Source organism: Paroedura picta, chromosome 3 (assembly GCF_049243985.1).
Source record: "Paroedura picta isolate Pp20150507F chromosome 3, Ppicta_v3.0, whole genome shotgun sequence".
NCBI classification, from domain to species: domain Eukaryota; kingdom Metazoa; phylum Chordata; class Lepidosauria; order Squamata; family Gekkonidae; genus Paroedura; species Paroedura picta.
In genome coordinates, this window is record NC_135371.1 from 20757366 (window position 1) to 20784121 (window position 26756).

General features: G+C 44.6%; 1 protein-coding gene across 3 annotated transcripts in view; it reads left to right on the plus strand.

Annotated features, from left to right (window-relative positions):
• The window catches only part of SYNPR (synaptoporin), a 185560-nt gene that overhangs the window by 141312 nt on the left and 17492 nt on the right, over nucleotides 1-26756 (plus strand). For all 3 annotated transcript variants that reach the window (XM_077325038.1, XM_077325037.1, XM_077325039.1), the window contains one exon: nucleotides 12237-12361. In XM_077325038.1, coding sequence (XP_077181153.1) covers nucleotides 12237-12361 — 125 coding nt within the window. The remainder of the gene's footprint in view (nucleotides 1-12236; nucleotides 12362-26756) is intronic.

Below are 26756 nucleotides of genomic sequence, written 5' to 3' on the forward strand. Positions count from 1 at the left end.
AGTCTTTGTAGTTCCTGATACGGCCATTTCTCTTTGGTATGCCTACTTAATAGTGTTCTCAATTAAATGAACAAAGTAGCCTTTCAAAATGTATTATAGGAAGACACTGAAATGGGTTTTCATAGTGAGATTAGATTTAGATGCATTTGGCATTATTTCATTCAAGGCCTTTTTATACATTTTCCATTAGTGGGGCTTTGAAATACATTTCTGTCACTTTTGTAACACCTTCCATTTTTCTAAACAGTTACTCTGTAATTTAGTATGCTAATATGGTGAGGTACAGCATGACTTGTTTGGGTTGCCCATGAGAAGAAGATACATGAATACACATGAAGTTACCTTAAAATGAGTCAGACCACTGGTCTGGGAAGGCCATTTTTATCTACAGCTGCTCTCCAGAGCCTCTTATCTGACCATTTTACCTGGAGATGGGGGGGGATTGAACCTGGGAGTTCCTTGCACAATATTTTTCTTTGGAGAGGCCATTGCTCTGTGGCAGAGCATCATCTTTGAATCATGGTGGAGTCGTGGTGCCTCCACAGTCTATTCTGATTGGCAGTAGGTCTCATGCATAGAAAGTCCTTTCCTTAGCACCTGCTGAGACCCTTTTAAATTTGACATGGCTCAGATTAGAACTGGGATCTCCTGCATACAAAGTATGCACTGTGCCACTGAGCCACACTGTACCCCTTCCTCTCTATGGTGAAAAGGTGTCCAGAAGTCATAAACTGAAGTATATTTTCTGCAGTCTTTTGCTGCTTTCCAGCTAGACTTACATATCAAGATGATCATTTCCCTTGCCAGTGAAATTGTGATTTCCTCTGTAAGCTTAAGAATTAAATAAGAAAATCAAAAGTGGCAAAATGCTTATTATGGAGTCTGCAGACAAAAAGTGAACAAAAAATGACTGACCTCCCAGTGCTAAAGATAGGCTGGTTCCTCAATAGTCTCACATTTTGCTGAGGGCAAATCTTTCGGTAATGGCTGAGTCTCCTTTATTTTTATTGCTGTGCCTGGGTGGAGGTGGGGGTGAACAAGCTACTAGGTCAGGAGAGAAGCCTAAATCAACTCTCTGGGCCATGACTTGTCTTGGGCTGTCAGAGAATAAATTCTGATTCATTCAGCTCTCTGGGGACTTCTGAATCTAAATGCCTGTTTGATAAATAGGATGAGTAACTATGTTCTAGACCAGGGGTAGCCAAACTGCGGCCGTACAGATGTCCATGGACTACAATTCCCAGAAGCCCCTGCCCGCATTCGCTGGCAGAGGCTTCTGGGAATTGTAGTCCATGGACATCTGGAGGGCCGCAGTTTGACTACCCCTAGTCTAGACCCATAGTAACGATCAAAACAGTCTGAAAAGACTTATGATAAAGAAACAGAAGGGTAGCACCAAACAGCCAAGGAAGAGAGACCTGGAAATTGCTCAACTAAGTATCAAGTATCAAAATAATCTCGTTGTGAAGTGATTGGCTATAAGCGGCTACAAAGGGTGTAGTTGTTTTGACTTGGTCTTCTTACATGCATAAATTGTGTATCCAAAATGTATTCAGATAACTTATGTGGTCTTCATGATGATTTCCTTGGCTGGGTAGATCTTTCCTATCCAACAAGGTTGGTGCTTAGTTGTCCTTAGACATATTTGGGGGCTCTGGGTAAAAAAGAGTGCTCTGCAGATTCTGGAGGCTTGGGATCAAATAGGGCCATTGTATGGGTTCCAGTTACTTTTTTGGCAGCTGAATTAACTTGCTTCTTCAGTAATAACAGTGGGGCCACTATAGGCCTGCAAATGCCTACAACTGGCAACTGCCTATAGACCTTCATTGTATGTGGTGGATGCCTTTGTGGAACACCCCGCCACTTCTGTCATTCTGCAGAATGTGCAGAACCAAATATCCAGAAAGGTTCTTTTTTTAAAAATCAAGGAATGAGAATTGCAACCGTCCACAGAGGTCACTTTATAAGGGTAGCGTGGTGGTTAAGAGTGGCACATTCTAATCTGTAGAAATGGGGTCGAAGAGAAAGTGAAGGGATGAGCGGCAGGCAGCCGGACCAGCGGGGGAGGGGGGCGGTGGAAGAAGAGGAGCAGAAGGGACAGGGGTATGACACATGAGAGGAGGAAGGGAAGGAGGCAATTGGGCGGTGCAGTGGCAGTTCGGACAGCGCGGCTCGGGCAGTGCAGCTCTGGCGGCTCAGCTTAGAAGAAGAAGAAGAGTTGGTTCTTATATGCCACTTTTCCCCGCCCGAAGGAGGCTCAAAGTGGCTTACAGTTGCCTTCCCTTTCCTCTCCCCACAAAAGACACCCTGTGAGGGAGGTGAGGCTGAGAGAGCCCTGATATCACTGCCTGGTCAGAACAGTTTTGTCAGTGCTGTGGTGAGCCCAAGGTCACCCAGCTGGTTGCATGTGGGGGAGTGCAGAATCGAACCCGGCATGCCAGATTAGAAGTCCACACTCCTAACCACTACACCAAACTGGCTCGCCACGGTTTAGGCAACATGGCTCGGCCGGCCCCTCTTAAAAAGTGCTTGGGGAGGGAGAGGGAGGGCCGAAATCCAAGGCAAGTGTTACTGCATGGTGCATTAGGTGCCTTTGAATTGTTTCTCTGCTTCATAGTCTGCTTTGAGCCTCATTAAAAAAGGGAAGCTATAAATGAAGTGGATAAATAATAAATAAATAGCGAGCACGCCTTTTTCCTGTTTCTCTTGTGTTGCTTTAAACACGGCTTGGGAGAACTGAGCTAATCCAGCTTTCTCCCCCCACCCCCCACCCCCCAATTTGCTAAGCATTCCAGTAGTGTCTGAACCCGGAGCTCAAATCTGTCGGATCCCCCAGAAATGAAATTTGGCCCAAGTAAAAGCCATGTGTGTGCTTGTGTCAGGAAAATAATACTTTTCCCATTGAGCATGAGGCTGGAGGGGAATGGCTCTTAGCTCTGCCCATTTGCCTCCCGACTGCAGTGAGAGAAATGCTGACCTCCCAGCTCTCCTGAAATCTGCCAGTGACAGGCCAGCGTGGCTGCCGGCTAATTGTCTTGCCTCCCTGGCTTCAGCTCCCCTTCAGTGACAGCTCAAGGCATTGGGAACTGATGACCTCTCCGCACGGGGATAATTCATCTTTTTATGCAGCACATTGAAATGGCAAAGCCCTGCTGCATTGGTTATCCTGTTCATCTTCAAAGATCGTTTTCAGCAGCAGAGCTCTGTGTTGTTATCAAATCCTTCCAGGGTCTGAAGATGTCCTTGCCCAGTGGAGAAGTGGCAGGAAGGATGTAAAGCAGGCCGCTCAGTCGGCTACGGCAGGGGTAGTCAACCTGTGGTCCTCCAGATGTCCATAGACTACAATTCCCATGAGCCCCTGCCAGCAAATTGTAGTCCATGGACATCTGGAGGACCACAGGTTGGCTACCCCTGGACTACGGGATTGTGGGGCTTCAGTTCCCAAGGCATTTGTTTCTCTTGGTGATTTTGTGACGCAGGGGAGCAGCTCATAAGAGCTCTCCTGCGTTACAAAATCTTATGAGCTGCTCCCCTCTTTTCTGCATCATGACCATCTGTGAAATGGCAGACAATAAAGGAGATAAAGTGAAATTTAACTTCCTAAGTCATCCAGAACTTGGTTAACAATAGCTGCTAACGTGTCCTGTTATACTTATTTGGCAGAAACAAGTTTTTCATCAAACTGAGCTGCTGCAAAGCTTCAGATTCGGTAAAAACAACAGAATTGTACCATCATTACTAGCTATCATACAGCACAACTGTACCTTTCTCATATTTCATAATGTGTGCCAATCCTTCCCACAATTTGTATGCATTGTAGGAGGTAGTTCTGAATATTAGGGATTTGTTATTAAAGCAAAGCTCGCGCAAGAATTGGTACCTCTCGAAAGAGATGAGATTAGGTTAAGGCTGATGGCAAGATGCCAGTTCTGTGTGGGTCTCAGGGCTCCCTCAGCCCCACCTGTCTCACAAGTGTCTGTTGTGGGGAGAGGAAGGGAAAGTGATTGTAAGCTGCTTTAGGATTCCTTTGGATAATGAAAAGTGGGGTAAAAAAAAAACAACCCTTCGCTTCTTCATTTACCTCACAGGGTGTCTGTTATGAGGAGACCCGTGGTTCTCCCCAATGGTGACCCAAAGCGGTTTACATCATTCTCCTCCATTTTATCCTCACTACAACCCTGTGAAGTAGGTTAGGCTGAGAGGGTGTGACCGGCTTGAGGTCACCAAGCAAGCTTCCATAGTATGACGTGAGGCCCACCTTGTATTAGTGTTATATGCCATCAAGTTGCATCCAATTTATGGAGACCTTGTGGATTAATGAATTCCCAAACATCCTGTTATTAACAGCCTTGCTTAGGTCTTGGGCAAACTGAGGGCTACTGCTTCCTTTATTGAGTCAATCCATCTCAAGAGGCCCGCCTTACTCATGACAAAATTGTAAAGGGGGGCTTGAGCAGGATGCCAGCACCAACGTGAAGCCTGGGGATCCCCTTGAATTACAGCTCATTTGAGGCAACAGAGATTAATTTCCTTGGAGATAATGGTTGCTTAGAAGGTGGACCGTATGCCATTATGCCCCATTGAAGTCCCTCCCCTCCCCAAAGCCCACCCTGTGTAGCCTCCACCCCCAGTCTCCAGGTTTTTCCCAACCTGTAGCTGGCAACTCTAGGTCTAAGGCAGAATTTTTTTCTTGTTTTTACTAGTCCACAAGATTTACTGGGAATCTGAGCTGGAATGCCAGTTCCCAGCATTCAGGAGGTTCTCTACCCATGCTGAACCAACATAAGGCAAGAAAAATACTGCTGAACTTTTCCAGCACCCTGGAAACACAAAACCAGAGGGGAATGTTGCAGTGAAGACTAGTCACTGAGGTTTTCTAAGACCTTCTTTTGCTATGCACTGTTTTGAAGGAGAAGAGACTGCCCACAGAAGTCTCAAAAGGGCTTACAATCACCTTCCCTTCCTCTCCCAAAACAGACACCCTGTGAGGTAGGTGTGGCTGAGAGAGCTCTGGGAGAAACTGTTGTGTGAGAACAGCTTCTGACAGGACCGTGACTAGCCCAAGGTCACCCCAGCTGGCTGCATGTAGAGAAGCGAGGAATCAAATCTGGATCGCCTGATCAGAAGCCACTGCTCTTAACCACTATACCACGCTGGCCAGGTTGCAGTGGTCTCCAAGTCTGTTCAATCATCCATGCCAATTAATAATAATAATAATAATAATAATAATAATAATAATAATAATAATATTTTGCTTAAAAGGTAAAGGTAAAAGGTAAAGGTATCCCCTCTGCAAGCACCGAGTCATGTCTGACCCTTGGGGTGACGCCCTCTAGCGTTTTCATGGCAGACTCAATATGGGGTGGTTTGCCAGTGCCTTCCCCAGTCATTACCGTTTACCCCCCAGCAAGCTGGGTACTCATTTTACCGACCTCGGAAGGATGGAAGGCTGAGTCAACCTTGAGCCGGCTGCTGGGATCGAACTCCCAGCCTCATGGGCAGACAGCTTCAGACAGCATTTCTGGTGCATTACCACTCTGCGCCACAAGAGGCTCTTATGCCAATGCTTAGTCAATCCTAAACATAGTTATGCCCTTCCAAGCCCATTGACTTTAACAGTATAACTCTGTTTATCCTCGCACTGTAAACATTTGACAGAGATGTTCTCTAAAAGGATAGCACCTAAACTAGCATCTGTCTCAGATGCTTTGAGGTCCTGCTTCATTCAATCTGAATGAGTTTTCATCGTGGCTACCTTGTATTATGTGGCATTTCCCGAACTCTCACTAAAGTTGCAAAACCAGCAGGGACAACTACACAAAAGATCTCAGCATTTGCTGTGAGAATGCACATAGGTTTGGAGGCCATAGTCCCATGTAGGTTAGACAGGCTCTGCCTTGGAGTGCACTTCCTCTTCTGCTGCCATTTGCAAAAGGCCTGTTGAAAACCATTCGTCTTGGGCAAAGGGGAGTGTTAATGGGGTAAGAGGCCCGCTCTGCAGCAAAGACCCAAAGAGCTGGTGCATACGATCCAAGTGATAGTCCTGGCTCAAAGCAAACCGGTATTTGGGGACATGGCGGTAATGAAAAAGTTGATTTGTATGTATGTGCACATGCCCTGTATGAAAGCAACTGTAATTTCATTAGGCAAACAAGACAGAAAAACTGCCTTTTCTACGAAGCCATTCCAAGTCTCCCCCCAAATTAATTGTTTTCTGACTTAGCCTCACAATTAATTGCTGCATGATTAGCACCAATTTACATTGCAGCTTCCTGCTGAACGCAATTAATTCCATGGGAAGAGCAGCGACCAAGGTTTCCCCGCACCCCAACCCCCACCCCCCCTGGAGGGAATAATTGAGCCTCATTTACTTATGAACGTTCTATTGTTCATGACATAGTAGCAACAATTAGAGCGCCAGCGTAAATATGCGGTAATGGAAGGCAGACCGAGCCCCATCTTCCGTTCTGTCTGCCAGCATTTTAGCCCAGCAGTTGTACCTGCCTGATGCTCAACACACCGTTTCATTAGCATTTTATTGTGTCTTGCTGTTATTGCTATCCAAAGACGCAGCTCCCAGACACCGGCAAAGAGCTCAGCAAACTTTCCCCTTAATAATCGTTAACCATCCTGTTGTATTTGTGCCCGATGCCCTTTCAGTGTTGTAACAGCGTTGTTGGAATATTGCTTTTCCACTGTCAGTTCCCCAGCCCTTCTGTAATGCTTTAAGATGACAGTGTAGGGCCTAGTCTGCACACAAAGGATAATGCACTTTCAGTGTGCTTTGGCAGCTGGATTTTCCAGTGCAGAACAGGAAAATCTACTTCTAAAGTGTATTGAAAGTGCATTATCTATTGTGTGCAGACTAGGCCTAGTGCAGTGGTTAGGGAGAAATCCTCTCTACTCGCTGGATAAACTTGAGCCAAATATTCTCCCCCTTCCTCCTTTCCCCCTCCCCCTCCCTCTCCCCCTCTCTATCATCTACCTATCTTCCATCTATCTACCTGTCAACCTGCCTACCTATCTACCTACCGATCTCCTTCAGCCTAATACAGTTTATGAGGGCATTGTGAGGATAAAACAGAAGAATAATAGAGAAATGAGAACCATATATTCTGCCTTGAGCTCCCTTTGGAAAAAGCAAGCAAGCAAACAAAAACATAGACAGATGGGAAGGTTTGCCAGCATGTGTAGCTAGTCCTTATCAGGCAATCTGACACCCACCTCTCTGGTAACCTGGCTTTTCAGCATTATTACCACTGGGTGAGTCCACAGAAAACAGCTCCCATGCTCCAGTCAAACGCAGAAAAGACCAGTATGTGGGAGGGATTCTCCATATTCGTTAATGATTGTGGACAAAAAATAGGGAGTGGTGCATTTTCCAAACCCAGTGGTATGATCCTGACTGGGTTGTGCAGATCATTTTGCATGTGGTGGGGACATTTAACACTATTGGATAGCACCCAGGATCCATCCTGACACTGGATCGTTTGAACAGCCCAATACGTTTAAACCTGGGATCTTGCAAGGAGCCAATCACAGGCTCTGGCAGGAACCAGAGGCTGTATATAAGTTTGTGTGATGGGCTATGTTATCCAGTTCAGTCGGTGTGATCTAATAAAGAGCTGATGTTTCACTCCATGAGCGACTCTGTGACTTATTGAACCCACTATTCAATAGTCAGCGTGGTATAATGGTTAACAGCAGTGGCCTCTAAATCTGGAGGACCAATTGTGATTCCCCCTTTCTTCTCCACATGAAGCCTGCTGGGTGACCTTGGGCTAGTCCTAGTTCTCTTAGGGCTGTTCTCGCAGAGGAAGGGAAAGGTGTTTGTAAGGCAGTGAAAAGCAAGCTATTAAGAAAAACCCAGCTCTTCTCTAGGCTTTTTGTCTCTGGAATTCCGTGCTGCTGCAGAACTGTACTTGACACTGACAGTATCTAGTTGAGTTAAAACCCCTTGGGCTAAATGGGGAATTTGTCACCAGGCAGCCCAAAGTCCAGAGACACAGAAAAAACACGTACTGTGACTGTACTAGGAATGGCACCACAGCACAAGAGGCACAACAAATGTGAAGAACTGTTAACAGAGGAATGCTGGGGGAGATGCATTTGAGCATGTGCTTCTCTGGCAACAAAAAGGAGGTGCCTTCCAACAAGATTTAGTACAATGTTTGGAATGGGCCAATACATGTTTATCTTCCAGCAATTCCTATTTAAACGGCTGCTTAAGTACTCTTCAATGCAGATTGGTATTGTGTATCATTGCCTAATTCTTTTGTTTGCCTGCCAGCTCTAGTTTGTTGGAAGTACTCTGTCTTGGAAAGCATACCTCACAACTGTCTTAACCTGCACTCACTTCTTGAATACAGAAATTCTTTAGTTAGTCTTTCATGGGTGTCCAAAGGTGATCCACTGATTGATCACATCAAACTCAGTAGTTTGATGTATGTAATGTTGGATAAATATTGTTTTATTTGCATTTGTACCCTACTATTTTAATTGTGCTTTGTAATGGCCTTTGGCTACATACAATAAATGTTAGCATATCGTATCATAGTTAGTCTTTTTTCCAATTGGATCTGGTGCTCAGGCAAAGAGGGATTAGCATAGAACAGTGGTCCCCAACCTTTTTATCACCGGGGACCAGTCAACACTTGACAATTTTACTGAGGCCGGGGGGGGGGGATCTTTTGCCGAGGGACGTCGCCGCCACTGCATGAGCCACTGCTCCACTTGCTTTCCCACCAGCGCCCCTGACTTCCTGCCACCCACTGGGGGGCGCTGCCAGCATCAGCTGCGCAGTGCCACACCAAGGGGGAGCCCCCAGCCATGGCGGCCGCTGGAGAGCACCAAAGGTGATCCAGCGGCAGAGTGGCAGGGCAGCCCCTGAGGCAGCAGCTGGGGAAGAGGACCAGGAGGAGCTGCGGCCCGGTACCAACTGATCCACGGACCAGTCCCAGTCCCCGGACCAGGGGTTGGGGACCACTGGCATAGAGTTCAACAGAAGCCCATTCTATTGTTTCCACACCTCCATCAGGCAACGCACCAGGAAAATCCAGGGTACAGGAAGCCTGTGCATGGGCTACCAGCAATGCAGAGCTCAGGCTGCCAGCAGCCTGGGAAAACAATGTCCCACCCTTTTAACACAGCTTTCTCAACTTTTTTAACCACTGAGAACCCCCTGGAACATTCTTCAGGCTTCAAGAAACCTCAGAAGTGGTGCAATCATGCAGAACATGGTTGGGAAGCAGAGCTGTGTACAAACCCCTCCAGGGCCCCTCCCTTTCCCACCCTCTCCAGGCCCATCGTTGATCATTTTTTTGGGGGGGGGGTCAACATGGCCATATATGGTCATTTCACCCGATAAATGTTTAACACATTTAAAAATATATATAAAAAAGGAATTAACTCCCACCCATTCAGGAACTCTTAAAGGGCTGTCAAGATACCCCAGGGTTTCACAAAACCCTGGTTGAGAAAACCTGTTTTAACAGAAGGCTAATCTGAAGAAATGGGCCATTGAAGCTTTTACTGGTGTGGAGCTCAATGACAGCCCCTGATAATGTCTGCAGTTTACAGGGATAGCTAGAGGGAGCTGTTTAAAAATTGGCAGCTCCATCTAAGCTTGTGCTTAGCCTTTAAAACAGAGGTCCTGCACCCCCTCCCCCCTCCCCCCAAATCCGCTTTCCAGATGGATGCTGTTTGTGCCACACAGAGAAGCAGCAGAGGGTAATTTCTTAATTCTAGAATATGTTTAAACAAAGGAAAATGTGTGGAAGGAAAACAGAATAGAACAAAAAAAAAAGCACAGAAGGGTATTCTAATGAATGCACTGCCTTGGCACAGATATAAAAAGATTAAACAACAGCTTATAATTATTGGTGATCTTATAATGGTTAGCTGTTTAAATCAGGCATGTGTAATTTTTTACCCCAAAGAACCTTTCTGAGTGCCCAATCCCTGGCGAGAACAAGGGAAGAAGATTCAGTCAAGCACTGCACATATTCTCAGAAGCATCCCTTACTGCATTCTGCCGGACTTACTCCCTAATTCAGAGAGCTCAGGATTGCATCACAATGAAGAATCCTATAGATTTCATGCTTAACTCTATAAGACATCTTAAACATGATGAGTAGCCGTGATCCGTGGTAGACCAGGGACCTGGTCTCTTGGTAGGAGCAACAAATCTTAAAATGGTATAAAACTTTCATCAGTGACATGAGCCATATATGGGTTAAGGGCAGGGCTTGACCACCAGGGCTAGTTCCTCTTTCCCACCCAGTGGGAGAGCCAGTTTGGTGTAGTGGTTAGGAGTGCGGACTTCTAATCTGGCATGCCAGGTTCGATTCTGCGCTCCCCCACATGCAACCAGCTGGGTGACCCTGGGCTCGCCATGGCTCTGATAAAACTGTTCTGACCGAGCAGTGATATCAGGGCTCTCTCAGCCTCACCCACCCCACAGGGTGTCTGTTGTGGGGAGAGGAATGGGAAGGTGACTGCAAGCCGCTCTGAGCCTCCTTCAGGTAGGGAAAAGCGGCATATAAGAACCAACTCTTCTTCTTCTTCTTCTTTCTCTTTAAGGAGGGGAGGGTATTGCCGTACAAAAATCAGGTTGCAAGATGAGAAGTTCTTGAGTCATTTTTGAGTTAAGTTCTTTTCTTTATTTTTGGAAGGGTTTTGATGGGAGACAGGATGAAGAGAAAGCCATTTCAATTATTCCCCCCCCCACGCATTTGATGGTATTATTTTGGTAGCTGAAGGGTCAAAGCTGAATTTGTTCAGCAACATACCACAAGCAGTTTTGCCTGATCACAAAATAGGTGAGAGGAACAGCAAAGAGGATGGTTTCAAGAATCGATGACCAGTTATCAGCTAAGGTCAAATGTTGGCTGACAGGTCAAATGTTAGCTGATAGACAGGAAAGATGCTGTAAAGATATAAAGATATAGGGCAAAGGTGAAGACGCAGATACAGATGCTTGTGCAGAAGTATAGTTAGGCTTATTAGCATAGTGGAATCACCACCCCTGGGCAGACTTGGAGCTCATTTTAATGCACATGTGATATATAGAGGTTGTACGTTTAGAGCGTATAGGGAAAACAGTGTGAGCCTGGCCCAGGAATGCCCTGGGAGGGACAGTTTAGATGGAATTTTCCTGGACAAACTGTATAAAAGACTGCTTTGGACTAGCAAGTTTTGAGTAAGGTCTTGGCCTTTTCACCAAACAGGGTTAAGCTTTGTTCCTGTTTACGCAAACTTTCTTTCTGAAGTCTATGAAATTTATTTGGCCTAACATCATTACTACTACATTATTTGTGTGAACTTCCTTACCTCAATCAGTCAGGATGCCGTGGTGTACTACTATTTCTGGCCCCTATGCAGAAATACATACAATAAGCAGTAGATCATTCAAATATAGTAATGCTGTAATGTTGGTTTATTTTAAAATGTGTGTGTGTGTGGGGGGGACCTGGCTAAAGCAAGAAAATGGTGCTGCTGTATGTAAGAGCTCATAAATGCCCATCTTCCCATGCACACAGCATGGCTGTCATCTTTTTAACAAAATGGTATTAAATTGGGTTTGGGAGAAATTGCAGCAAAACAGAGGACCGCCCAGTAAGTTGACAACCGGGGACGAGACACGTGGATGCTACAAAAAAACAAATAGCTGTCCCGCTTTGAATACAACACCAGAGTGAAGCTTTGCTGTGGAAGCAACTTTAATTTCATGAGGCCCTCTTCTGAGATTTTGGGCAAGAGAAAGGATTGATGTAACGTCCTCCTCTGCCCACTCATAGTTTGAGCTGGAGAAAGAGGATGAAAACCATGGTGGTGAAAAGGGAGGGGGAGGGGTGGAATATTGAGAGAATATTGAGAGAGAAAGCTAAAGACTCCCCCCATACACACACACGCACCTCATTCTGTCTGTTACACACTAAATACGTTAAACAAATCCTTTACTTGCTGTAATGGAGTTTCAATATCCTTCGTTTAGAAGCGCCAGGTATTTGCAACTGTTCTGAATTCCGAGAGGGCCATTCACTTTCTCGCAGCTTAACCCTTGGGTCATCCAGATGTCATAAAAAGATGCATCGGTCCATGTTTGTCGACTACTGATTTCTTCCCCTCCTCCCCCACAGGACAGCCGCAGGGCAAAATTATCATATAACTAATTGCACATGCCCAAATAACTATACTGGCTCAGCTAAAATGATCAATATTTGTCTTTTCCTCAGCTTTTTGCAATCTTTGCATTTGCAACATGTGGTGGCTATTCTGGAGGACTACGGCTCCGCGTGGACTGTATAAACAAGTCAGACAGCGACCTCAGCATTGACATCGCCTTTGCTTATCCATTCAGGTAATCATCCTGCTGGAGCTATTCACCTTTTGCACACAAAGGGACGACATATTCCCTGGAGCAGTGGTCACAGGACCTTTGGGTGGCAAGCGTGCCTTTGGGTGGGAGCCAGTAGAAAATCCCCACTAAGAAGATAACAGGGTGATTTTTGCCTATTCCCTCCTCCCACTGCAAACCGCCAACTCTCCCTTCATACTGTTTTCTGGGGATCCCTTGTCCCCAAAAGTAGCATTTCAGAGAGAATGTTCCACTGCAGCAGAAAGGGGGAAGTGCTGAAGTCTGGCTCCACTGAGAAGTTTTGTACTCCACAAAGAATTTCCGCAGGAACTGAGCCATTTGTTTGCCTTAGTTTAGCACATTTGTTGACTAAAGGCCTGCCCGTGGTAAGGAATAAAGTGATATAATTTAATGAGGACAACAGTGTTTCTTTGTAATGATTAAAAATAATTCCTCCCTTCAGAAGGAAGATTAAGAGATATTTTCAGTCATTTAGACCAGGACAGGAGATATCTCATGTGGTAATTTTCAAAGGCCAGTTGGCTTTTTTAAAAATCCTGAATCACCCCACATGAGCTTTTCATCATGAACAAGGACCGTAACTGAAATGCTACCATACAAGATACATTTTGGAACTTCCAGAAGGCATGCAAAAATCAAAACTAAGCTTACATAGACAGAGGGACCATACAAGGGTGATCTTCCCCATGCCTGTAAGAGTTCATTCTCAGGCCCCAAAGAAGAAAGAGACCTAGGCAATTCAAGGACAATGAAGAACGTTGCTGTAGAGAGCAAGGACCACAGGAAATTACAAAGAAAAACACCCCACTCCATAAATTATGGGAGGCTTGTATTTACAATCTTTGAATGAAGGCATACATCCCTGTATGGCCCCTTCCAACTCTATGATTCTATGATTCTGTGATATATGATTCTATGAGAGTGACGAAGAGGATCTGGGGCCAAGGGACCAGACCCTATGAAGATCGGTTGAAGGACTTGGGAATATTCAGCCTGGAGAAAAGGAGGCTGAGAGGAGACATGATAGCCCTCTTTAAGTATTTGAAAGGTTGTCACTTGGAGGAGGGCAGGATGCTGTTTCTGTTGGCTGCAGAGGAGAGGACATGCAGTAATGGGTTTAAACTACAAGTACAATGATATAAGCTAGATATCAGGAACAAAATTTTCACAGTCAGAGTAGTTCAGCAGTGGAATAGGCTGCCTAAGGAGGTGGTGAGCTCCCCCTCACTGGCAGTCTTCAAGCAAAGGTTGGATACACACTTTTCTTGGATGCTTTAGGATGCTTAGGGCTGATCCTGCGTTGAGCAGGAGGTTGGACTAGATGGCCTGTATGGACCCTTCCAACTCTATGATTCTATGATTCCGAAGTCTGATTCGATTTCAACATATTCGCTGGATTCAACACATTTGTTTTCAGGACAGAGAATTGTTGCTAAATTTCCCTCACTCCACTAAAATATATATCCATTTTCACAGATTCAAAGGGAAGGGTCCATTTGAGATACCAGGTCCTGTTAAGGATTCTGGGTAATTGGTTTAAGCCCTTGGTCCATTTTGTTGGGCTATGCTAGATCTGCAGTGTGCATGTTGAGCAGAATATAAAGAGCGTCCTGCAGGAGACATCAGAGGATATGTGTATTTAGCATAGTTATAATAGGAACTTCCTGGTGATTTTCAAATTATCTCCTCCAGTGTCCTGATTGGCTCACTGGGAGACTTTTTTGTGTTCCTTTGAGCGCACTTCCAGCCTGCTTGCCTCCAGAACAGCTGTTGGACAGAATGACTGCAGACAACCATTAACAATTAGCTCTCTGTCTCTCTCCCCTCTTCTTTAAAGTAGCCTTTGATTATTCAAACTCTGCCAATACATTTTGGTAGGTGCTGAACTAGATTGATAAATAAACATGGAAATAAGGGTGGAGGACAAGCAACAATGCTGACGATGAAATATAAAGTAATGCTTTTTGTAAAAATTACAAGGAATGTTTTTAAAGACAATCCAATCATCTGTTTGTAAAATGGCTATTACTGTCTATCATAATTTGCTCTTTTTCTTATGTGTCCCATTAATACAGTTATTGCTCAACAATGATCTTCACTAAAAGGATCTGAGCAGCTGGCCAAACTCCTAAATTCTTGTTAATTTCAGCTGTATTTATAGCATGCTTGTGTTCTGCCGACTGGTGCTGCCCTTTATTACTAGCACAAGATTTTTTTGCTAACTTTGCTGTTCCGCATGGCCTTTCATCTCTCTCTCCCTCTCCGTATTCATCTTAGCATTCATGAAGCAATTTCAGAAAATCGAGTTATGTAAATTTATAATTTGATTCTCTTCCAAACAGTCACATTTCATGAGCATTTCCTACAAGGGGAAACCGTGCTGGGGGCGATTCTTTAATAGAAATTATTCAAAAAATATAGAAGAGTCAATAAAAGACCGCTCAACAAGGTAGCAGGATATCTGACAGTAGCAGTAACTCCATGCAGGAAAATGCTTTGATAAGCATGCCCATCTGTGGCCTCTCTCTTAAAACTATATTGTCCATCATGAGGGAGTTCACCGAAAAGTAGTAAATAAATAATTCTCATTGACCCTGGACAGCAGTTATCATGACAGTGTCAAGCACCTGGCCAACTCTAATGCCAACAAGAAGAAAACAGAACACACAACCTTGATTTTTTTTTCAGAATAATAATAAATAATAGTAATACGTTTTTATTTTTAGCCTGCCCTTCCAGTGCTGCTCAGGGCAAGTAACAACATGAAAATCATACAAAAGTTAAAAAATATTAAACTAACTCAATGCCCTCAACTAAAATTTCCAGATCGGGGAGGGGGGTATAGGTAGCAGGATCTAGTCTTTCCATCTCTCCCCCCTGCCCAGGGATAAGGGGCCAGCAGTTGCTACCTCTGCCAATAACTACTAAAATCTCATTTTGATATGCAAAATCCCTTCTGCCCACCCACTTACAATCTGCCTAAAAACATCCGAAGAAGAAGAACCCACCACCTCCTGAGGAAGCCTGTTCCCCTGAGGAACCGCCCTAACTGTCAGGCACTTCTTCCGGGTGCTTAGCCAGAAATTCTTTTGTATTAAATTCATCCCATTGTTTCTGGTCTGACCCTCTGGGTTTTAAATATATTTAAGAAGGATTTTTGGTAAATGTGTTTCTCAGGTCTGAGGAGTAACTATGTTAGCAATGTCACTATTATTCTGTACCTTGTTCTGTACCACAACCCTAGAAGGTACCCTAACTGATTATCCAACCATTGTGCTTTGTATAAGGATTCTCACATAACCAAGAGTCACCACTGGCTTCAGAGAATGCATCATGAGCACAGAATGATCCACCTTTGTCTGGGTGGTGGTAGAAACCTCTCAGTCACGGGTTTTGTTTTGTTTTTTTTGCTTTTGCTTCGTTTTTACAAGGATACTGTAAGTTTCTTCACAAAGAATAGACATTTACCAGCTTTTCAATCCCAGTATCTGGGATTCGATAAACCTGTTTCACGGTGTTCTTTCAGTAGTTTGCCACTGATCAGTGATAACAAACCGACAAAGGAAGAAGTGTGGGAGTGAGCCAGAAACAAAAGATGCTAGAGATTATGGTACTTGTCTCTGTCATGGCTGTCAACAGCTGTGCTGAAGCACTAGAAATAAGAGGGAATGAGATTTCCAACACATCTCTCATTATGTCTTAGTTCTTGAAACAGTAGCTTTTTGGAGAAGTTGGTCACTTCCTGTATTTCCAGATTGCCCAGGCACACCTACTCCCATCATACCAAGTTTTACATACAAGGCTATGAAACCCTTATATGCAAGGGAGAAGTACCTGGGTTTTAAGGCAAACTTTAAGAAATTTATCATCACTCCCTTTCCCCACCTACCTTGGAATTGAGCTTAAGACAGGATGGGACAACAGCTGCAGGGTAGTAAGAAAACCCTACTAATGTTTGCTTCATCCTGGAGCAGAAACTGGATTCAAAATAGGGATGATGGAGGGACAAGACAGAGTACAGATGACATTCTCAAGCATCATTTGGCGGTACTTGTCCTTCAGTGTCTCATTTGTCCCCATAGGAATCTTGTAAGAAGCTTACTTTCTTCTGTTGCTAGAGAACAGCAGAGAAGTTGGCATGCTTGACCAAGGCTTTCCAATGAACTCAGATGAAATCAGAATTCTGGGCTATGCCCAGCCCTTGGCACTGGGCCGCACTGGTTCAAGTCTGTTGTGCAAGATTGTATGCAAGTCTTCTTACATTTATACATTTGTACACACACCCCTCCTCCTATGTCCCTAAATTCTGCCCTCTGGGTTCGGTGTACTCAGCACTGCCTGCATCTCTGTTCAATAATGCATTGGTACAGTTGGAGATCTAAAGCTCTGCTGTCTAATTATAGCAACTGTCCCACCAGGATGGGCAGCGAGGAATAGGTCAATGCTCTTATGATCACCTTCCACAATTCACTGTCACATCCTGATCCCGGCAGGGCCTTTTTCTCACTCTAATCTGGGGCCTTTTTGTGAACAGATTTGCCTAAGTAGGCATCTCTGGTTGTGCCGCTTCTTTAAATGGCTCTGGTTCACATTGGGAATGAAATGAGCGGAGAGGTTGATGCTGTACCCTGCTGTGCAGAATTCGGGAGACGTTTCCTTCTGGGCACACAAAGCTCTCGTTGTGACATTTTGAACAACTCCATGCTCCTTTCATATTTAATGTGACATAATAACGGAGAAAGAAGCCTAAGGCCTGAGAGTCCTGGTGAGGAAGGCAAATAATATAGTGGTGGAATACAGCTTCAGTTAAATGCTCACCCCTGGGTTATGGCGTTACCGCAAAGGAGGTGCCCTAACGTATCTGTGTATGCCGCAGGCGCAGACCGAGCAGTAATATCAGGGCTCTCTCAGCCTCACCCACCTCACAAGGTGTCTGTTGTGGGGAGAGGAAAGGGAAGGCGACTGTAAGCTGCTTTGAGACTCCTTCGGATGGAGAAAAGCAGCATATAAGAACCAACTCTTCTTCTTCAGTAATCTCAGGGCTCTCTCAGCCTCACCTCCCTCACAGGGTGTCTTTTGTGGGGAGAGGAAAGAGAAGGTGAATGTAAGCCACTTGAGACTCCTTCGGGTAGAGAAAAGTGGCATATAAGAACCAACTCTTCTTCAGTAATCTCAGGGCTCTCTCAGCCTCACCTACGTCACAGGGTATCTGTTGTGGGGAGAAGAAAGGGAAGGCGAATATAAGCCACTTCAGGTAGAGAAGTGCCCTTCCTTCAGGTAGAGAAAAGCGGCATATAAAAACCAACTCTTCTTCTTCAGTAATATCAAGGCTCTCTCAGCCTCACCTCCCTCACAGGGTGTCTGTTGTGGGTAGAGGAAAGGGAAGGTGAATGTAAGCCACTTGAGACTCCTTCAGGTAGAGAAAAGAAGCATGTAAGAACCAACTCTTCTTCTTCCTCTTCTTACGACAACCCTGACATGTGGTAGTGTTGAGTAGGATTTTTCATCTTTTTGCATTAGCCCCCCACAACTCCCAGTTCAAAAGCATGTGGAAAGTAAAAGGCACTTCATGTTACATATGCCGCTTCGACATCCTGGATTTGACAGGGAATCTGGGATGCCTTAGTTTTTGGCAGGGACTCCAAGTTGCACAGCTGATCTTTAAGGATGAATGGACCCCTCATCATAGTCCAATTCCTAGTCAACATCATAGTACAAGGTCCCACCCAACTACTTCTGCTTTTTCAAGAGTGATCTACCATTCATTACTTTTTATCCCACCTGTCACCCGTATCTGTGAAAACATTAGATTACATGCAAAAGATAAATGGAGTTATGTGCTATCTCCATAGTAACGACACCTTGCTCCAGATCCCTGTAGGATGTCATGTGGTTGTTTCATGTTGACGTAGCATGGAGGACACAAGAAAGCCCAATAGCCTAAATGCAACAAATAACATTCTCCTAGCACTACCCTCACGATGACACTAATAATGACTGGATATACATGAGCTTTGTCCAAGTATCCTAATTTAGCTGATTATTGTCAGGTGCTGTGCATATGCAAAGTCAATATCTTGCATAAAATAATTAGAGTGGCTTTTACTAGGTGTTCCAGGCTTTCGTAGAGCTCTGAATGCATTTTGAGCATGAGACAGACTGCTTTATCTATGCACAAATGTCTGTCATTAGCTGTACATTTTAAAGCCTAGCCTACTTCACGGTGCTGTAATGAGGATAAATTAAACTCTCATGAATGTAGAGAGAACTTCAAAAATCTGATGGAATTTCCAATGTGGCTCTCAACAATGAACAAATTGCCTACCTCTGGATAAGAAAAATTGCCCTTCCTTCTTTTTTCTTCTAAAAGATCATTTCCATAGTGATTTCTTTTTTGGGGGGGTTAAGATGGAAGAAATCAATCCTTTGGAACGTTGGCTCTGGATTGTGCTATTTAAAATACATTTCTCCATTGTTTTGCAGGCTTTCATTTGGTCCTGCAGCCACATCACTGATGGATAGAGTATGTAAATGATTATTCAATTGACATTTCTGATGGATGGTTCTTTCCAGCTCAAGCAAATTGACAACATTTCACATCATTGGAAGGGGAAGGGAGAGTACTATACAAGTCAGCTTTTCAAAGCCCAATGGGGGAAAAAATGGTTCTCCATTTGAATGCTACACTGGAAGTTATCAGTTATCCATTTCATAAAGTGCCCCAGGATACAGAGCTGACTTCATAAAGTGCTCATGGATATCATTTTAAAAAGGAAGTGGATAAAATTGAGAGGGTTCAGAGAAGAGCGATGAGGATGATCCAGGGCCTAGGGACCAAGCCCTATGAGGAAAAGCTGATGGACTTCATAGAATCATAGAGTTGGAAGGGGTCACACAGGCCATCTAGTCCAACCCCCTGCTCAACGCAGGATCAGCCCAAAGCATCCTAAAGCATCCAAGAAAAGTGTGTATCCAACCTTTGCTTGAAGACTGCCAGTGAGGGGGAGTTCACCACCTCCTTAGGCAGCCTATTCCACTGCTGAACTACTCTCACTGTGAAATTTTTTTTCCTGATATCTAGCCTATATCGTTGTACTTGAAGTTTAAACCCATTACTACGTGTCCTCTCCTCTGCAGCCAACAGAAACAGCATCCTTCCCTCCTCCAAGTGACAACCTTTCAAATACTTAAAGAGGGCTATCATGGAGTCAGAACGGTCTTCGGAACGGTCAGCCTGGGGAACAGGAATAGTTGAGATGCTGTCACTTAGATGATGGCTGGGAACAGTTCCTGTTGGCAGCAAGCTATAGGCCCCACAGTTATGGGTTTACACTACATATAAAACAGTACTGGCTAGATATCAGGGGGGAAACAATTTCACAGTCAAGTTATTCAGCAGTGGAATGGGCTGCTTAAGGAGGTGGTGAGCTCCCCCTCACTGGCAGCCTTTAAGCAGTGGCTACACAGATACTTTTCATGGATGCTTTAAGGTGATCCGGCATGGCCCCTCCCAATTCTATTATTCTAGCATAATTTTTCTTTTTAAAAATCCCTAAATGTTGGACCCCTGTATGTTGGAAGCAGCGATTGCTATTGAAAAAGAAAAGTGATCGCTATTGAAAAAGAAAGCCTCAGCTTACATTAATAGTGACCAGGGTCATTTCTCTACATCTGACAAAAGGAGCTTAACTCCCCAAAGGTTATAACCTGGACATCAGACCAGTCATGCCCTCAATCTGGTTTTTGGCTGTAGCAGTAGATCTGGTGGCGAATAGCATTGTTCCATGGTCTGACCACCATGACCTGAAGGCCAGGCTAAGGATACCACCCCCTCTCCGTTTGGTTGACGGACGTATTTTAGTTTGCCCACTGACTGACACTTATGGATTTCCAGAGATTCCTGAATGCTCTGCGGGACCCAATGCCCTCTGGCACTTCGTTGATGGCCTTGGTGGTGGACTGTCAGTCCCACCTATTGGCCGCTATTGATAACATTGCTCCTAGATGCCCTCTACTCAAATAGGCATCCTGTTACTCCCAGGAGCTTCAGGAGAGGAAGATGGAAGTGAGACGGCTTGAGCGGGGGTGGCGGAAGACTTGCAACGAGGCTGCTAGGACTTCTCATCACACACTTATGAAGGCCTATGAGAATGTGGTGAAAATGGCGAAACAAGAGTTCTATGCCATGGAAATCAAATCCACAAGCTCTCACCTGGCACAATTATTTAGAGTAATTAGGTTTCTTACTGCCTTCGAGGAGGGGCATCAAATGATAAGGGAATTGGATTGGAGCTGTGCGGCTTTATCGAGCTACTTTGCGGACAAAGTCCTGTGGCTCCGTCAGGACCTTCCTGCTACTATTGATACAGTTCATGAACTGGAAGCTCTGTGGCTGTTGCAGGAGTTGATCCTTTCAACCGAGATGCTGAGGATTGAACCTGAGATCTCCTGAATGCAAAGTCAGTGTTCAGCCATAGAAGCATGCTCCTCTCCCCATCTGAAATATTTTTATTCTGTCTCTTGAAAAATTATACATTCTATAAATGACATGAGTAGTGCTGGATCAAACATCTTTTGAACAAGAAAATAAAGCTACCCAATTTAACATGATTAGATCCCTCCAGTTTGTAATGGTAACGCTTTGTTAACAATGAAATGGCTTTTGGCTTATGAACCACTTTTGTCCCTGTGAAGTCAGAATTTTCCATGCCCCTACTCTCCCAGCACAAAGGGGGATGGCTTTTATCCAGTTCTGAAAAATCAAACCGCTATCAAGCCGCTACCAGGAACTACGCTTAGCACTCAGAAGGAAAGTAGTATCTTTCTCCGTCTCCATGAAACTGCCCTATTTTCTGAGGGCGATCTTATCATTTTATAAATGGGAATGTAATGTACAGAACAATGCCATTCCTTGAGTCCAGAAATCAAATCATCATCAAGGAAGTTCGCGTACGCATCAAGTGCTCTTGTATGACAAATGATGCCTGTGAGATGGAATCAATACCTAAAATGTATGGTTCCTTCTGAATAACAGTCCAGTCAACCAATTTAAACATTTGCTAATGCAATCAGGTGATAAAATCAGGAATGCTATCCAAAGCAAGTACTATTCTGGCAGAAGGTGTGTGTGTGTATTCTATTTGAGAGAGACAGACAGGCAATTTTAAGAATTCTGACCTTTGTGGTCTTAGCAAGGTTTTGCCTCCTGCTGCACTATTGTTCATATATTTTGAAATAAAATCTGAAGTGTTTGTAATGCTTGTGATTAGCAACCTAGTTCTGATTCCAGCCACCCATAGCTAAATAAAACCACAAAAACTGCAGCACTCAAGTTCAAACCCACCTCCTAATTCTTCTTCTTATCAGCCAGAGAATGGGGGATGGGGGGGGGAGGCTAAGTGGATTTTGCAACATCTTCTAACACTTACATGTCTCAACAGATTTCTCTTGAGATGCTGGTTCAAAGCGAAGTAATGGCTGTTCTCACTGAAACTAAATTGATCTTATGCAATGCTGGTACTCTTCTAAATCAATTGAAGTTAATGGGTTTAAAAGAGTGTAACTTAATTTACGATAACGGAGTTCTAGTCCAGTGGCATTTTAAGACTACCACAGTCTTATTCAAGGTATAAGCTTTCATGTGCGTGCACCCTTCCTCAGATACATTGACATGAAAATTATTGGTCCACAGGGCAGCCTTTATCAACTTTTTAACCATTGAGAAACTCCTGGAAGATTTTTCAGGCTTCGAGAAACCCCAGAAGTGGCACAATCGTGCCAAATATGGTTGGGAAGCAGAGCCATGTACACGCCCACCTGGGGCGCCTCTACTTCAGGCTCCTCATTCGCCAATTGGGGAGGGAGGGCAGGTTAACATGACCATATATGGTTACTAGGATGCACACCTGCACTATGACCTTCCCCATATTCCATGCCATTGGTCTCAAATTTGCTTTGTTGTGATGGCCTTGGAAAGACTGCAGCAAGACCAATGTCTTGCAAGCCTATGGAAAAGGAAATCTACATCTTCCCAGTCCCATCCATATCAGCATTATTTTCCCTGCTGCAATAGTCTGTGATGTCTACCCAAAAACATTCCTCCCTTCTCAGATTGCAAATTGCAAACCTTACATGACTTACTCATGAGTAAACATTCCCAAGGCAGAAGCTTTTCCTGACTGCCCTGGGTTCCAGAGGCATTTCTGGGCCTCCCGCAGCCCCCCTCTCTAGAAGGCAAACAAGAGCTGGGCCAGGAGGTGACTCACTTCCCCCCCCCCATGTCCTTCAAGTTGAAAGAGACTAGGAGGCCATGGCAACTTACTGGCTCTGAGACCAGCTCCTCTTTCACCCAGCAAACTTCTGAAATCAGCAGGACATTGGAGTCAGAGTTAATCCCTTACTAGCCCTTCATAGCTGAAGGCTCCCTCCTGAGTGGGCCATCCTGTCTGAGGTCCATCTCCTGTTGGGGGAATGGTTCTGAGATGGCCAATTAGTAAGGGAGTAAATTGTCTGCATGCAATTTGAGCTGATCGGCCCTCATTGGCAGAGTGCAATTTGAACTGATTGGCCCTCATTGGAAGAGTGCTTTCTCTCTATTGGCAGCACACCCTCAGGGAGGGCCAAGCAGGTAGGGAGCAAGTTGTCAACTTAGCCTTTATTATGTTTAAGGATGATGATAATAATACTTTACAAAATACCCATGGGTAAAACTGGGCAGGTTCGCATGGATTGAAACCCTGAGAAGGGAGAAACTTAGGATGTAATGGAAGATTCCGAAAAATGAAAGCACAGGTATTCTAACCAGAAGGAGGGGGAATTGGAAACAACTAGAGTAGCCAGTTTGGCTGCCCAAAGGACTGTCTCCTCAGCTGAGACTGAATGGTCCACCAGGAAGAAAACTTTGAAGGAAGTCAGACACAGGGAATGGTGTAGTTAGATGACCAGAGTACATCAGGCAGCAATTGCCTCCATAATGGTTAGGGTGCTTTATTACATCTGCTCATGCTGTACCGTTTGACGGCTGGGTCATTGCGACCTGATCCCCCACCCCACTGTCAAAACTGGCAGCTGGGGCTGTGGTTGAGAAGCCCAAGCCAGGAAAGCCCACCTGCTCCTGAGTCTTGACAAATCAAAATAACAAATAGAACAGGGAAAGTGAAGGGCAGTCATGCACAAGGAAACTTTTCTCAGTTACAGACTTTCTTCAAAGGAAGCTGTAACAGAAGACTGCTGTAACATCTTTGTCAAAGTCTGACAGTGGTGAAGGGATGGGAAATTTCCAACCGAGGATCCTGATGCGGCACCAAAATTGATCTCTTAATTACCACGTCCTCCACCATCATTCCCTGACAGCCCTTGAGTCTGAGATTTCAAAATGGTTTGTAGCTTGTGACTTGTCCTTGCCAGCCCTCTCTTTTTCCAGAAAGAAAAACCTTCAACTCACAGAATGACAGGAGTGGGGCTGTAACTTGGCAACATTCATTGCAATGATGATCCACATAGTTTCTTGCTTTCTCATCACCACCCTTGGTATCTGAGAAAAAATCAGGTATTCTTCTGAGCAGGCTTTTCCAGAAGTGTTAGCAAAGACAGACTCCCCTTGATTGGTACATACTGAAATTACTTGTCCCTTCAAAAAATTAAAAGAGCTATCATCATTAGAAGGGCAAATATGAATTGACTGTGATGAACCTGAACGCATTTTTAAAGGTTTCCTTTTCTACAGGCTCCATTGCTTCCCCTTTATTGGGAATGGTTAAATCTGTATTGATTTTGGAAGGGAAAAAAAAACACCTGGAGAATTACCCTTTAGGATGAGTTGACTCAATGCCTTGATAAAGGGTGGGGGTGGGGGTGAGAAGAACATTGTTTAATCCTAAACTGAGAGGAGATGCTGTATGTGGATTTGCTGCTCACCCTAAGGCAGGCTTTTTCAACCTGGGTTTCAATGCATCCTGGGGTTTCTTGACAGCCCAAGAAGGGTTTCCCAAATGGGTGAGAGTTAATTATTTTTTATATATTTTTAAAATTTATTAAACATTTAGAAGAAGACACATCTACCTACTTTTTGATCCCAGAAGGAGGCTCAAAGTGGTTTACAATCACCTCCCCTTTCCTCTCCACACATTGTGAGGAAGGTGAGGCTGAGGGAGCCCTGATATTATTGCTCAGTTGAAACAGCTTTATCAGTGCTGTGGTGAGCCCAAGGTCACCCACCTGGCTGCATGTGGAGGAGGAGAAGGGAATCAAACCTGGCTGTTCTGATTAGAAGTTTGTGATCCTAATCACTACACCAAGCTGGCTTTCTTTAACAGGTGATATCCTTAAACATAATAAAGCTCAAGTTGATCACTCACTCCATAGCTGATTGGCTCTCCCTGGGGTGTGCCACCAATAGAGAGAAAGCACTCTCCCAATGAGGGTCAATCACTTCAAACTGCACTCTGCCAATGAGGGACAATCAGCTCAAATTGCATGTAGGCAATTTACTCCTTACCTGATTGGCCCCCTCGGAAATATTCCCCCAATAGGAGATGGCCCTCAGCCAGGAATGCCCTGCCTTGGTAATTTAGCCCCAAACAGGAGGGACTCCTTGGCCAGGAAGGGCTAATAAGTAGTCATCTCTGCACTTCCAACTTCCTGCCATTTCCAGAAGCTTGCTGGATGGAAGAGGAGGCAGCTTCAGAGCATGTCCTGCTGCCAGTAAGTCGCCCTAGCATCCTAGTCTCCATTCAGAGGACATGGGGGAGAGTGAACTGTGTCCTGTGGCACCCTCTGTGTGCCTTCTGTAGGGGGGCTGTGGGAGGCCCAGAAATGGCTCCCTGACGGACCGCTGTGACCCAGGCAGCCAGAAAAAGCCTCTCTCCTGGGAATATTTATTCATGAGTAAATCATGGCCCTCAGCCAGGAATGGCCTGCCCTGGTAGTTATTCAGAAGGTAAATAACATAATGGGCCAAACTTTTAAAATATGCATGCACATACATACATAATTGTATAGGTAAGTAGTGCATGGCAGTGTTTGAAGTCCTCTGCTGAGCCACTGTCGTGAGTCTGTATACTTGCACCCCAGATGACAGCCCTTTGATTTCTGGACAGTGTTGCCTGTCTTGGTTTATTATAGCTTGATGATGGAGGAGGATTGGATGAGAAGATTGGATTGGAGTCCAGAAGTTAGTTAATGCTGTTCCCAGCTGCTAGCTAATGGTAGTCAATGCTGGACCCTCCTGTCTGAATCTCCCAACAGGGAGAGCAGATCAGATGCAAAGGACTTATAAGTTGCCAGAAGGTGTTTAATTTTATTGTCAGTGTTTTATTTCTTAGTCTGTAACCTAGTTCTGAAATCTGCATTCCCTCTAGAGTTGAGCCATGACAATAATGCTGGAATAGGTGAGAGAAAACATTGCCTTGATTCTTGCCTACACACCTTGCTGCAGCACATGCTATGGAACTCACCTCTGACAGTTTGATGCTTTTCCTGGCTGCAAACTAGGGAGAGGGGGGGGGGCAAGGAGAGGCAGCTTTACAATCTACGTGTTCAAATCAAGTATTCCATACAATACAGAGGGCATTTGGCCTTTCTGAGGGATTGTTGAGAACGTAGGGTAGCATATATATGTTAAGAAACCAATAACTTTCTTGTAGAACTGAACCCTTCCAGCTAGTTAGCCTGTATCGAAACAAAAATTAGATCTTTTGGCATATCCATGGACTCGTTATCTCTTGCCTCAGCATCCGAGGCTTTTCAGATGATGAAATGCAGTCTTCTAGGCATCGAAGCACAAAACCTTAACGGTGCGGCTAATAAAACTTACTCCCCCTTGGATCTGGGGATGTCATTGGAAGAAGGCCAGATAGCTCCCTATTTATATCATCTTCAAATACTAAATCAATGCAGAGGCTTTTCTTTGGCCAGATGTAACACTTTACCCTCAGCAATAGTTTTAGGAAGATTTTTAAAAAGTAGCATATTCAGATCGACAGTGCCCACATAAAACAGCCAACACTGAAACTATCTTGCGTGTGCTTTTTATTGTCTCTTTTACCCAGTTATCTGCACTTAAAATACTTAAGCCCCATCTTGTTAAATAAGACGAGACTTCCTGATCTTTTAAAGATTTCTTGGCTTTCAAATAATAACAACTCTGAAATAAAAGGAAGTGTGGCAATAATTTTTGCAAGGTGCCCCAAAGTTGAGCTGGCCACCCGTTCCTCCAGTTGGGGATGCAAAGGCAGAGTAATCAGATTCAGATACCTTTATTGGCATAAAATTTGATATGCATAAAACAAAATGTAAGCCACAAACAAATCCCGGGCATAGACATAGGGACAACAGTAATAACGCCTTATGTAGTACAGCCCATCTGCAGCAGAGATAG